Here is a 13,696-nt window from a genome sequence, read left to right as displayed (position 1 = left end):
TGTTAGTTCAACATCATGCTTTAACTCTCAGAAAATGAAACACAACTGCAAGTGACAAAGCCACAGAGCCTGAAGTCAACTGAAAATAAAAGAAGACAATAAATCTCTGAAGATCTCAGCAGAGGAGGATTAAACAACTCCAGCAGCATTACCAGCTTCACTGATTAACCAGTTTGACTTTCTGTCATTCATCTACAGATGACATTAAGCCACGCTAAGCGTTTTAAAATGTCTCGAAAATGGCGCTCCATTTCATATCTGTTTTCCACGCTGGTCAGTATATGCAGATAGTTCATAACACAGCCAGCGTTCACAATTCTAATATGTTTTTAACTGTATAATATAAATTTTAACATCTACCTTCACTATTTCTCAGTCTCTACTGTACTGTCAGTGACCTAAAGTCCCAGAATGCATTGCGTTGCTGACGTCACGTTCCCGGACTCTATAAAACTCATGACTCCCAGCATTGCAGCATGAAGCATGTCACCATTGTTGAAATTAATATGCTGAATCTTGATGTCTCGGTGTCAAAAAGAATTCCCACAATGTATTTAAAAATCTAAATTCAGAATGTTTGATCTGTTGCAAGAAAGTATTGTTGGTGAATATGATCTATTAATAACAAATAACCACTTTTGGTAAGGGATAAGATTAGTGAATTATTCTACTTTATAATGATGAAAACTGTATCATCTGATCATCTTTGTTTCTGGCTTTCTTTGCAACAAATTATGTGTTTTGGTAAACACTGTTAGAAATACCACAAACATAAAAAAAACAAGAGTAAAACTGCCCAACTAAATGACACACTGATCACCATAATAGTGACCAAACATTTTCAATAAAACATCAACATCTAAACCTCTGTTAATTCTCAAAAACAACTTATGTGGATGAATGACAAAAATAAAGTCAACCTGTTAGTAATAAGCAAAGCTGGTTCTGCTCTTTTTGGAGTTGTTTAATCATCTTCTGCTTAGATCTTGAGAGATGTATTTTCTTCTTTTATCTTCAGTTGATTTCAGGCTGTGTGGTTTAAAAATCTAAATTTAATTGTGTGATACAACAAGGTCAAGGGTGGATTATAGTTTCTTCAAGTAGTTGATGCAAAGCCACTGAATCTTCTCTGAAAAACGCTAGTGTAATATATTATATTTTATATATATATATATATATATATATATTATTTTTATTTATTTATTTATTTATTTATTTTTACAGAGTACTGTTTGTCTTTTAATTCATGTAAATGATGTTTAATTCACAAAAACCAAATGTTTATAAAAATGTCTTACCTCCGCTGGCAGTTCCAAAAGCGTAGAAAAGGAAGATGAGTTGTAATGGAGGCAGAACATCATGGCCGATATCAGACACAAGGTCTAATGCAGCACGCATGCGGCCATCTTTATTTCTAATCAGTTCAGCCAGTACTGCATCCAAAAATAGGAATTGAATTAACAACGTTTCATTCAAAATAATCATGAAAGATTTTTAAACGCACAATAAACAGTACAACAAGAGGAACTGAGAAATACACTGAGATGAATAATACAATTTGAGTTAGCATAAAAAAATATGAATAACCCAGCAATGAAGTAACCTCCTGAAATAAGTTATAAACAAACATTTGCTTATTCTGTGTTTGAAGCCACTCAAAGAGAATAAACTATTTTTCATAAACAAAAAAACAGAATCAAGTCGACAATGTAGGATGTAAAACGCTAAGATTTCTCTAATAAAAGTTTGAATAAAGTGATATGATACATAAATACTTACAGAAAACGATGTTTATGATGCATATCAGAATCATAATTGCAAAGAGGATTGTTATCAGGACTCTATCAGATTGTTCATAACTCAGACTTTCTTCCCAGAAAGACTGAAAAAGAACTAGGACAAAGAAAGAGACGCTGTTGATTGAACTTGCCTTGTATTGAAACTATTTCAAATTTCTTTAATGAGAGTATTAATATGATAATATGTGTGGTCGATATTCAAATTTGCCTACCTGAATAAACAACATTTGTAAAGAGGGAATATTGTAGATGAACAATGCAGTGAATAGCTGTTTTACGATTGCCTGTAAACAGAAAAAAGGTCTTCAATCTCTCTTAAATTCAACTACAAAATGTATAATGTATGTAAATAAACAAGCAAACACTTGAAACAGAAATAGAAACATTTTTCTGTTCTTTTGCTTATTTACTGACAAAGAGCTGCTCTGGAAATTCTGAAAATCATCAAATCAACTCATTTGAGCAACTCGCTGATAAACAAAAATGCAGAGGCTATTTACACTAAATGAAAATATCAGTATGTTCTTTGAACGGAGTATAAATAGTTGTTAGATGCCATTTTTACTTAGTGCAAATAATGGCAGATACAATTTGCACCTTGGTGTATTGTAGTATATTATAAAACAATATCCAATAACATATGACATACAAAGTCGAAATTTTGTAATTTTACATTAACAATGTCAATCTCATCAAGTTAGTGTTTTAAGCATTTCTACATTCATTCCAAAATAATAACTAAAGGCAATAATAATTTAAACAATATATTTTATTTTTTGTATTGATGTTTTACTTTTTAATAGTCAACTCAGGCTATTTTGGATCATCAGTCATGCTCCGTAAACACCGTCTGTCACAGACACGAAGGTGCATTTTTAATTTCACCAAGCTGATTGCACTAAAAACCCCCGCAGTCATCGTGTTTTCAGTCCATTTCAAGTTTGATTTTGACATGACATAAAGCAGTGATATCTAACTGGGTGACCTGTTTACTTACTTTTCAATTAGTCTTCCCATTGACACCATTATTTGTTCATTCAAACTGACACGCGGAACGCGCACGTAAACAAGAGGCAGGATTTATCGCACAAACCAATCATATCCAATCATAACCAATTACATCCAATCATAGCGCGATGGAGACATTGCCTCCTCTCATGTGACTTTCCCCCATTCATTCTCAATTACCCCCCACAAAACGCACCGCACGCCGGAGGTCTAATGGTTTTCTATGAGAGCAAAAGGAGGCATGACTCCTGCTGTAACTTTACCAGTGGGTGTCACTGTTGGGCAGTGTTCCTTAAGAAATACGAGTGACTTGCGCTCTTTTTAATGTCATAATTTGTAATATTTGTGTTGTTTTATATGTAATATGGATTATTTTCTCATACTATTTTTTTTGAGGAGGAGGCACTGCCTCCCTTGCCTCCTCGGAGGAAACGCCCCTGACGGTATACTGATACACGATCTAGGAAGCTAGGGAGCTGACTGAGACGCAGGATAGTTTGTAGGGGTCCTCCTCGTCTTCTTAATTCCTCTTCGTCGTCTTGGTAAAACAGACACGCGCTTGTATGTTTGAACGCGTGCTTGAAAACTTGAGTTTTACATCATCAACCCACACACATTCGGTGACTGTGAGCTGCATTACACGCGGGACTGAAATGGTGGCTAACAAAGACATCTCAAGCGTTAATTTTGATCACGGCTTATCTTGAAAAACAATTTGACATTCGTCGTAGGAGAAGTCACACTGCAGGACTGTGCGGCAAATCTTCTGACACTGCCAGAATTTCGTCTGAGGTAAAATTTGATCGCAACAGTCATTAATCGGCTGTCGGTGAACATGTTAAACTAGCGATCAAAGACTACAGATTTTTGCCTAGGATTATAGTAATCTTTTAGGATTCTCGAAATTTGTCTCAGACGACCAAATCGTGGCCAAAATCACACAGTGTGAACCTACACTGTAAAAAAATATGGACGTAGTGTCCGTGACGTCACCCGTAGATTTCTGAAGAGCATTTTTGAAGCGAAAATGAGGCCGCTGCCATCTTAGCTGCGCATCACCACACGTCACTCCCGGATAACTGAAAAAAGGGCAAAGAGGTGGGACGTGGTTGGAACCAAGGTGACTGGTTGCTGAAACCACGCTCGCCTGGCTCGACCTGATCATGTTAGCAGGCAAAGGAGCTATCTTTCTATCTATCTTATATAATATCTAAAATATTAATAAAGATAAGTTATATCATTAGAAAGTTCTAAAGGTTTACTGTCAATCTACGGTGTCTTTTTTAAGATATAGATGCTCCAACACCAGTAATTAATTTGTGTCGGGTGTGCAAATAACAACACGCAAAATCAAATGGGATTCCATACCTTTATAATGAAATAGTGATCACGGATTCCAATCCGTGGAACTTAATTGGGTAAAATGTCCATGAGTGTCCATTGAAAAACAAAAAACAGTACTATTTGTCCACAAAAGCGTTAAATCCATAAAATATAGATATATTATCCATTGTTTGAATCACATTTCTTCTGAATGATCTGCTCTCTATCATCGTTCTTCAAGAAATTATGCAACCTGAGCAGCGGTTATGTTGTCAAACGTACTCGGTTACTAACGTAACCTCGGTTCCCTTAGATACGGAACAAGTACTGCGTCGTTCGTATTATTAATTAATATTGATTATTAATAAGACAAGACGCAATGGGGAAAACTCCTTTTTCTCCAATTCTGAAGCCTTTATACAATCAGGGCAGTTTTCGAGGCCACCAAAAGGGGCATGGTCTCGGGCTATATAAGCGGCCGTCTCACCATGGCAAATCGATTTAATTCGACTGAAGCGACAGCATGAGGCAAAGTACACAGTACTCATTCCGTATCTAAGGGAACCGAGGTTACGTTAGTAACCGAGTACGTTCCCTTGCGATATTACACGAGTACTGCGTCGTTTGTCTTATTAATTAATATTGATTATTAATAAGAAAAGACGCAATGGAGACAGTATAATCACGCCGTGCTATGCAGGGGGACGACCGAGCATCGGGGCAGAACACTTGAAAAAGGGCTTGCGACAGATACTCACAGAACATAGTTACTCCCAGACGTGGTCGGGGTCGTAATGGAAAGCCATAAAGCTGGACACAGCAGGGAGGCTCATGCAGAAAGGACCTGCGTCTGAAGCGCAGGAACATCTAGATTATAAAACTTGACAAATGTGGACGGTGAGGCCCAGTCGGCCGCCGCACAGATGTCAGCAATGGAAACACTACAGGACCACGCCCACGAGGAGGCCATACCTCTCGTGGAATGCGCTCTTAAACCCAACGGGCATAGAAGGCCTAAGGAGGAGTAAGCGAGTGCTATAGCGTCGACTATCCATCTGGAATGCCTGGGCTTCGTGACCAGAAGACCTTTTGTGCGGCCACCGAAGCAGACAAAAAGCTGTTCTGCCTGACGAAAGGAGGCAGAACAGTCAATGTAAGACCTCAGGGCCCTGACAGGACAGTGTAGGTTCAACTATTTTTCATCCTGAGAAGGAGGAAGAGCGGAGAGAACAACCATCTGCGCCCTAAAGGGGGTAGAAAGGACTTTGGGGACATATCCATGTCTCGTTTTCAGGACAACTTTGGAATTGTTAGGCCCAAATTCAAGACACGAGGGGCTCACAGAGAGCGCCTGTAAATCTCCCACACGCTTAACCGATACTAAAGCTAGCAGTAGGGCAGTTTTCAATATATATTCAATAGCTGAGATAGCTCAGAGAACCATGGTTGGGTCCTCCACAAAGGAGTCACCAGGAGGACCTCGTGAGCACCTTCCCTGATTCGTCTGATTACTTGGGGAATCAGCGCGATCAGGGGAAAAGCATAAAGGAGGAGGCTGGGCCAGTCGTGGGTCAGTGCGTCCCTGGCTTTCGAGAAATATATTGGGCAGTGATGATCATCTTCTGGGGCAAAGACCTCTGCCTTCCCGAAGACGTCCCAAATTTTTTGGATTGTGCGGGGGTGGAATGACCATTCCGCTGAGGGAAGGTTGCTCCGGGACAACATGTCCGCCCCTGTGTTCAGTACACCCTGTATATGTGCTGCTCTCAACGAGGTTGCACTCAGCCCACTCTAGGGTGGTGTGCTAGAGTGAAGAGGGGCTTTGAAGAGAGACCGCCCTGGTGATTTATAAAGGACACCACCGTCATGCTGTCTGACCTGACCAAGACGTGGTGTCCCACCAGGAGAGGAAGGAAAGCCTGGAGAGCTCTATATACCAGCATCAGTTCCAGACGGTTGATATGTAGCTCGCTTTCCGGGCCGTTCCAAGCACCAAAGGCCAGACGGCTGTCGCACAGAGCTCCCCAACCCATCTTGGAGGCATCTGCGAAGACGACCTTCCTCTTGTCTATCGTCCCCGATTGCCACGCCCCGCTCGAACCAGCAAGGGTCCTTCCAAGGGGCCAGGGTTGCAACCAGGGCTTGACATTAACTTTTTTGCTCACCAGCCACTGTGGCTAGTGGTTTTCCAAAGTTACTAGCCACTCAGCATTTTCACTGGCCAAAGTTTTGCTGTTGGGAAATTACATTATATATGATTAAAGTTGACTTTGGCATGCTAAAATTACTTGATTTTGAGTCATTTTACTTGACTTACAAGATTTAAAACCCTTTCAAAATTACAAATGCAGATTGACCACCCAAATCAAGACTACATTGTATATCAGCTGGTATGTACAGTTATTTTTGTTAGGCTATATAAAAAGAACAAAGAAGCAAATTACAAATAGTAAATTTTTAAAAATCTTTTTTCAGATACATAGGTTTATTTAACATGAATACATTTATTTAACATCTTTTGTTGTTTGATTAACATTAATGGCAGACAGGTATTTATTTGGGGGCTGCTGAATGCATGGACATAATATACTGACACATATTCAGTTTTTTACCCTTCTGTTTACATCCACTTAAGCCATAACCGACTGTATTCACGCGAGATACTCCACACAATGGCCATTCTGACATCTGTGTGTGCGTGTATTTGGGTGCGTCTCAATCAGTTCCCTAGTTTAGTAATCAGGGCACTGATCAGGGAATCAGCCACATTCATTTACATATTATACTGATTCACGACCTAGGGGGCTGATTGAAACGCAGGGTTTGACTATTCAGGCGCAAGGAGAACTGATCGCGTATGCGACAGAGAGAGCGCTTCTGTTGTGTGTCATTCAGCGCGATTCCGCCTATCTCGCCTTCACTAACAGCAAGTTAAATGATAAAAAATTGTGATTGAATTGTAATTTTGTGATAAGACGAGCTTGGCTACCTTTCATTTGGCTTTAGGCTGAAATTATATTCAACCCGCCAAAGTGGCTAGTTGGAGTGGCTGTCTTACCCGCCACAGCTGAAATCTATCCGCATTTGGCGGGTTGGCGGGTGTTAATGTCAAGCCCTGGTTGCAACACACGCCTGGTTCACCTTGAGGGAGCAACGACCATGTTGCCAGGCTAGGGGCGGGACCCATGGTTTCAGCCAGAACTGCAGAGGGCGCATATGAAGCAAGCCCAGCTGTAGAGCCGGAGATGCCGAACTCATTAGACCCAGCATCTTCTGAAATGCTCTGAGTGGCAGAGAAGCCCCAGGCAAGCTGCTGAATGGCCAGGGATCGCTCTGGAGTGACCACGGCCCTCATGTGGGTCGATTCTAAAATTATCCCCAGGAACGAGACACATTGGCTGGGAGATAATGAGCTCTTTGGAAAACTGGCCCTGAGCCCCAGGCACTCCAAGTGGTTGAGGATGAAGGATCTGTGAGATATCAGCTCCGCCTCCGACTGGGCCAGCACGAGCCAGTCGTCGAGGTAGTTCAGGATGCACACACCCATCTGTCTCAGAGGAGAGAGAGATAGCCGCATCCATGCACTTAGTAAAAGTGCAGGGATCCAGAGATAGCCCGAACGGAAGGACCGTGTATTGAAATGCCACCCCTTCGAAGGCGAATCTCAGAATCACCTGTGATGGGGGCTATCTGGATGTGAAAATAAGAGTCTTTCAGATCCAGGGTAAAGAACCAGTCTCCTGGCTGTACTTGTTGGATGATCTGCTTCAAAGTGACCATTCTGAATGAGCGCTTTATCAGGACCCTGTTCAAATGTCTGAGATCGAGGATGGGTCTGAGACCGCATCCTTTTTGGGAACGAGGAAGTACCTGCTGTAGAAGCCTGACTCACTCAGTGCTGGGGGAACCACTTCTATGGCTCCTTTTGCCAGCATGGTGTTCACCTCGGAACGCAGTATGTTTTATCTTGTCCGCTACCACAGCGGTTATATACTTGGGCGCTAGAACGTGCCCTTTGCGTGCAATAAACACATTTTCCCAGCACCTGGAATTGAACAGAGCAACTGAGAACACATACGAGGCTGTTTGGGTCAGTGAATGTGGCTTGCAGGGCGGGGCCAGCAAGCGAAGCGCACAGTGATTCAGCATTTGATAACAAACACCAGAGAATCTGCTTTCTCAGAATTAATATATTCCATGAGCTTGTTGTAGCGCTCTCAAAATGAGAGCACACACAGTCAATGAACGCGGCTCGCGGGGGTGTGGCCAGCAAACAACACGCTCGGAGACTGGGCATATTACAACAAATGCTGGAGAAAATGCTCTTTTAGAGTGAATAAATATTCCAAGAGTCTCACCTGAGTCAGGGGAGAGCGTCATGCCATATTCAGCTGAGCGCTGTCAGCATTGAGTTCGCTCTCGCACCTTTTTCAATGAATGCGGCTTGCAGGGGTGTGGCCGGCAAGCGACACGCTCAGAGATTCAGCATTCTGCAACAAATGTCGGAAAAAGCGCTCTTTTAGGGAGAATATATATCATGAGTCTCGCCTGAGTCAGGAAAGAACGTCATGTCATATTCAGCTGAGCACAGTAGTCAAAACACAGCAAGCGCGGCTTCCGCGTGGGACTTCCCCAGACGCCGCACGCACTCACTGTGCCTGTCACCAGCGTGCAGAGAGGTTCTGCACATGCCACAGCCGTGGCGCGACATTTGCAACAACGTCGCAGAAATTTGCTCTTTAGAAAGCTCTTATATTTATAATCCAACTGCGTTGCAAAAGGATACACCGAAGTGCACTCGCTCGATGCTGCAGGCGGCTCGGGGGCGAAGCATTGACCAGGCTGCTTGGGAGCGGCGTGGGAACAGCGCTGCACGAGAGTGGCGATCTGGCAGAGCGGTGAGAGAGCTGCAGGCTACTCGTAGACGGCGGCTGCTAGAGAGCGGCGAGCAGAATAGAGAGCGGCGAGCAGGGAGAGGCGAGCTGACCAAACTGCTGCAGAGCGGCGAGCTGATCAGTGGCGAATACCAGCTGCTTGCAGGTGAAGGCGGCTTCAAGTCTCGTAGATCAAGCAAAGAGATGATATCTGCGTTGCTGAAGGAGAATGAATCGATTTGCCATGGTGAGACAGCCACTTATATAGCCTGAGACCCCGCCCCTTTTGGCGGGCTCGCTCACCATTGGCTCACGCATTCCGCACTGTCATTGGTTCATTTACTTTAACTTCACGAACCAATGGCCGTTCAGTTTACACTGCGTGATTGTATAAAGGCTTCAGAATCTGAGAAAAAGGAGTTTTCCCCATTGCGTCTTGTCTTATTAATAATCAATATTAATTAATAAGACGAACGACGCAGTACTCGTGTAGTATTGCAAGGGAACTGTATATGATCGTATATCTCACAAACAAATGAGCCCGCATCCAAAGTATAATTTTTCAAAATAGTGCAGCAGTTTTAGTTATAATATCCAAGCAGTGCTGTCGGAGTTTTATATCCTCCCGCCATTGTCATTGTAGTAAATCTCACGAATAAAACTTTTAGCTAATGCCAAGACGATCCAATAATGTGTGTTCTGTTTATCTTCCACATGCATGCACATGTACACAGACACACATCTGTCTCGAGTTTCGACCAACGCAGCAAGCCATATTATTTTATAATTGTATAAAATAATCCAGAAAAAAACACAAATACGGCTGAGATGCCAAATTCAGCGGCTGGAATTAGCTGAGGTAAAGTGACGGCTCACTGACAGCAGCGGCAATCCACCTGTCACTCAAGTGGCCACGTCCTTAATTATGCAGAACTTTAAGGCTTAATATAATTTAAACGGATGAGTTATTAAAAATTCACCCCCCTCAGAGTTGTCATAAAGGGCAAAATTAGCAGTATAGACCAAAACCACAATTTGATCCAGACTGTAAACATGTTTTTTTCTGACATGTGGGTCAATGAGATTCTGCTCTCTTTTGGAGCCTGTCCCTAGCGGCCAGTCGATGAATTGCAGTTTAAGTCACTTCCGTATTGGCTTCACGAGAAACTGGGGGAGGTTGCCGCTTGGTGTGAACCCGCCTTTAGACATGGAAAAAAAGGTTGTCAACGAACATTTTTCGTCATGGTTTTCGTTAACGAAATTAACACTGCTTCAAATTAGTATGTCATAACTTTTTAAGTCTTAATTTCAATTCAGAATGTAATAATTTTTACTTTTTAAGTTATAACTTTGTCTTAGTATATCAATTTTGACTTTGACTCGTAATTCATGTCAATTTCAACGTTTTATCTCATAATTATGACTTTCTAATCTCATAATTTTGACATTTAGTCTCGTAATTTTGATTTAGTATGTCATTTTGGACTTTATCTCATAATTGACTTTTCATATCATCCTAACAACATTTTATTTCATAATTTTAACTTTTTAATCTCATAATTTTGACTGTCAACTTCAACTTTTTAAGTCAATTTCAAATTAGTATGTCACAATTAAGATTTTAAAGACATTATTTTGACTTAATTATGACTTTTTAAGTCAATTTAGACTTTATTTCATTATTTCGACTGTAATAACTTCAAATTAGTGTCATAATTTGATTTATGGTATAGTTTCCTCTATCTCCTAAGTATGACTTTTTAAATCTTAATTTCAATTTAGTCAATTTTGATCTCGTAATTGACTTTGCATGTCAGTTAAACGTTCAATCACATAATTACAACTTTTAACCTCATAATTTTGATTTACTGTCAATTTTGAGTATCTCGTAACTGACTTTTCATGTCATAATTTCAGTGTTTTATCTAATAATTATGACTTTTTAATCTCATAATTTTGATTTAGTATGTCAACTTCGAATTTCAAATTGGTATGTCATAATTTTGACTTTTAAAGGCATCATTTTGACTTTTCATCTGCATTTTTTTTTTCTTATGTGGCAAAAATGGGCTTTCATAAATATGCAATGGGAAAGGGAAAAAAGTTTGGTAAAAGGCATATTCTAACTCGGTCGCATCAAAAGCTAACGCCACCTGCCTTATTCTCCACGCCAATGATCCTGTTATCAGACAGGTTTCTTTTATCATTTTGTCTGGAAAAATCAGAAGTTGGTGGGCGGAGTTAGTGTAAATAGCCTCTGCCAACAAGGCGAGCTATTAAGCACTTGGTGTAAAAAGACACTCTGAACTACAAATGAATTAAAATGGACAAACCTGGGAAATGTTCTGAATGTGGAGACACCCATAACAGCAGAAGGGGCCTCAGAAAATAATGAGCACAGCAAGCAACAGTCTCACTCAGAAATCCTAGGGAGAAAAACATAGGATACACTAATTGTGACGACATCCCATGGTTCTGTTTTATTATGTTCTACAAAACTATGAATGGACCCATTTTACAATTTAAAACAAAACTAATTTGACATGACTAAACAATGCTAGTTTCCTCATCTGTTATATTATTAGATATAATTACTATCATCAGTGGAATACTGACCTTCAATAACACCCCAGAACCAGAAGGCAAAAAACATAATAAGGTTCGGTACAAAGACTGAAGAGATCTGAAGAAGAAGGGCTGCATCTAGAGAGAAATACTTCAGTCAGAAGTGCTTAATTTTTTAAATAATTATTTAGCATATACTGTTTTAGTGCAATTCAACATCTTTTTTTATACTTTCATATAAAGCCATAAACCTACTAACAAATAGACAAATAAAAACATTTTTGTGCAAACATACTTGGCCTTTGTAATCTGTGGAATTGATACCATAGAGTTGTCAGCACCACTGCAGATGCAGATGCAATGATACAGAGAATAAACACAATAATGTGTAAAACAGAGTAACCTGTGAAACAGAATTAAAACAAAATTACTGCTGGGTCATACAGTTTTCACCTGAGATTTGTAGCCAAATTACAGGTGACTTTAGAAAGATGGCACCACTATTTTATTTTTGCACATAAATATACAGGTGCTGGTCATATAATTAGAATATCATCAAAACGTTGATTTATTTCACTAATTCAATTCAAAAAGTGAAACTTGTATATTATATTCATTCATTACACACAGACTGATATATTTCAAATGTTTATTTCTTTTAATTTTGATGATTATAACTGACAACTAAGGAAAATCCCAAATTCAGTATCTCAGAAAATTAGAATATTACTTAAGACCAATACAAAGAAAGGATTTTTAGAAATCTTGGCCAACTGAAAAGTATGAACATGAAAAGTATGAGCATGTACAGCACTCAATATTTAGTTGGGGCTCCTTTTGCCTGAATTACTGCAGCAATGCGGCGTGGCATGGAGTCGATCAGTCTGTGGCACTGCTCAGGTGTTATAAGAGCCCAGGTTGCTCTGATAGTGGCCTTCAGCTCTTCTGCATTGTTGGGTCTGGCATATCGCATCTTCCTCTTCACAATACCCCATAGATTTTCTATGGGGTTAAGGTCAGGCGAGTTTGCTGGCCAATTAAGAACAGGGATACCATGGTCCTTAAACCAGGTACTGGTAGCTTTGGTACTGTGTGCAGGTGCTAAGTCCTGTTGGAAAATGTAATCTGCATCTCCATAAAGTTGGTCAGCAGCAGGAAGCATGAAGTGCTCTAAAACTTCCTGGTATACGGCTGCATTGACCTTGGACCTCAGAAAACACAGTGGACCAACACCAGCAGATGACATGGCACCCCAAACCATCACTGACTGTGGAAACTTTACACTGGACCTCAAGCAACGTGGATTGTGTGCCTCTCCTCTCTTCCTCCAGACTCTGGGACCCTGATTTCCAAAGGAAATGCAAAATTTACTTTCATCAGAGAACATAACTTTGGACCACTCAGCAGCAGTCCAGTCCTTTTTAGCACAGGCGAGACGCTTCTGACGCTGTCTGTTGTTCAAGAGTGGCTTGACACAAGGAATGCGACAGCTGAAACCCATGTCTTGCATACGTCTGTGCGTAGTGGTTCTTGAAGCACTGACTCCAGCTGCAGTCCACTCTTTGTGAATCTCCCCCACATTTTTGAATGGGTTTTGTTTCACAATCCTCTCCAGGGTGCAGTTATCCCTATTGCTTGTACACTTTTTTCTACCACATCTTTTCCTTCCCTTCGCCTCTCTATTAATGTGCTTGGACACAGAGCTCTGTGAACAGCCAGCCTCTTTTGCAATGACCTTTTGTGTCTTGCCCTCCTTGTGCAAGGTGTCAATGGTCGTCTTTTGGACAACTGTCAAGTCAGCAGTCTTCCCGATGATTGTGTAGCCTACAGAACTAGACTGAGAGACCATTTAAAGGCCTTTGCAGGTGTTTTGAGTTAATTAGCTGATTAGAGTGTGGCATCAGGTGTCTTCAATATTGAACCTTTTCACAATATTCTAATTTTCTGAGATACTGAATTTGGGATTTTCCTTAGTTGTCAGTTATAATCATCAAAATTAAAATAAATAATCATTTGAAATATATGAGTCTGTGTGTAATGAATGAATATAATATACAAGTTTCACTTTTTTAATGGAATTAGTGAAATAAATCTACTTTTTGATGATATTCTAATTATATGACCAGC

The 13,696-nt window shown here is 40.6% G+C and overlaps 2 protein-coding genes across 29 annotated transcripts in view; one reads left to right on the top strand and one right to left on the bottom strand.

Moving 5' to 3' along the window:
- The window catches only part of LOC127509861 (fas-binding factor 1 homolog), a 78,552-nt gene that overhangs the window by 35,711 nt on the left and 29,145 nt on the right, over positions 1-13,696 (top strand). The gene's annotated exons all lie outside the window — the stretch shown is intronic.
- LOC127509904 (uncharacterized) overlaps positions 1-13,696 on the bottom strand; it is a 107,198-nt gene that overhangs the window by 85,966 nt on the left and 7,536 nt on the right. For 5 of the 6 annotated variants that reach the window (XR_007929392.1, XM_051889229.1, XM_051889227.1 and 2 more), the window contains exons 4-9: positions 11,865-11,972; positions 11,621-11,707; positions 11,338-11,430; positions 2,012-2,083; positions 1,780-1,893; positions 1,299-1,433 (exon numbers count right to left, since the gene is read on the bottom strand). Coding sequence is in view for 5 of the 6 variants with exons in the window: in XM_051889229.1 (XP_051745189.1) it covers positions 1,299-1,433; positions 1,780-1,893; positions 2,012-2,083; positions 11,338-11,430; positions 11,621-11,707; positions 11,865-11,972 (609 nt within the window). In the remaining variant the exon portion in view is untranslated. Of the gene's footprint in view, positions 1-1,298; positions 1,434-1,779; positions 1,894-2,011; positions 2,084-4,888; positions 6,268-11,337; positions 11,431-11,620; positions 11,708-11,864; positions 11,973-13,696 lie in introns of those variants that run through there. The other variant, XM_051889230.1, reaches the window with a different exon arrangement.

The sequence above is a fragment of the Ctenopharyngodon idella genome, chromosome 3 (assembly GCF_019924925.1).
Source record: "Ctenopharyngodon idella isolate HZGC_01 chromosome 3, HZGC01, whole genome shotgun sequence".
NCBI lineage: Eukaryota > Metazoa > Chordata > Actinopteri > Cypriniformes > Xenocyprididae > Ctenopharyngodon > Ctenopharyngodon idella.
This window is presented reverse-complemented; position numbering and strand designations above follow the sequence as displayed.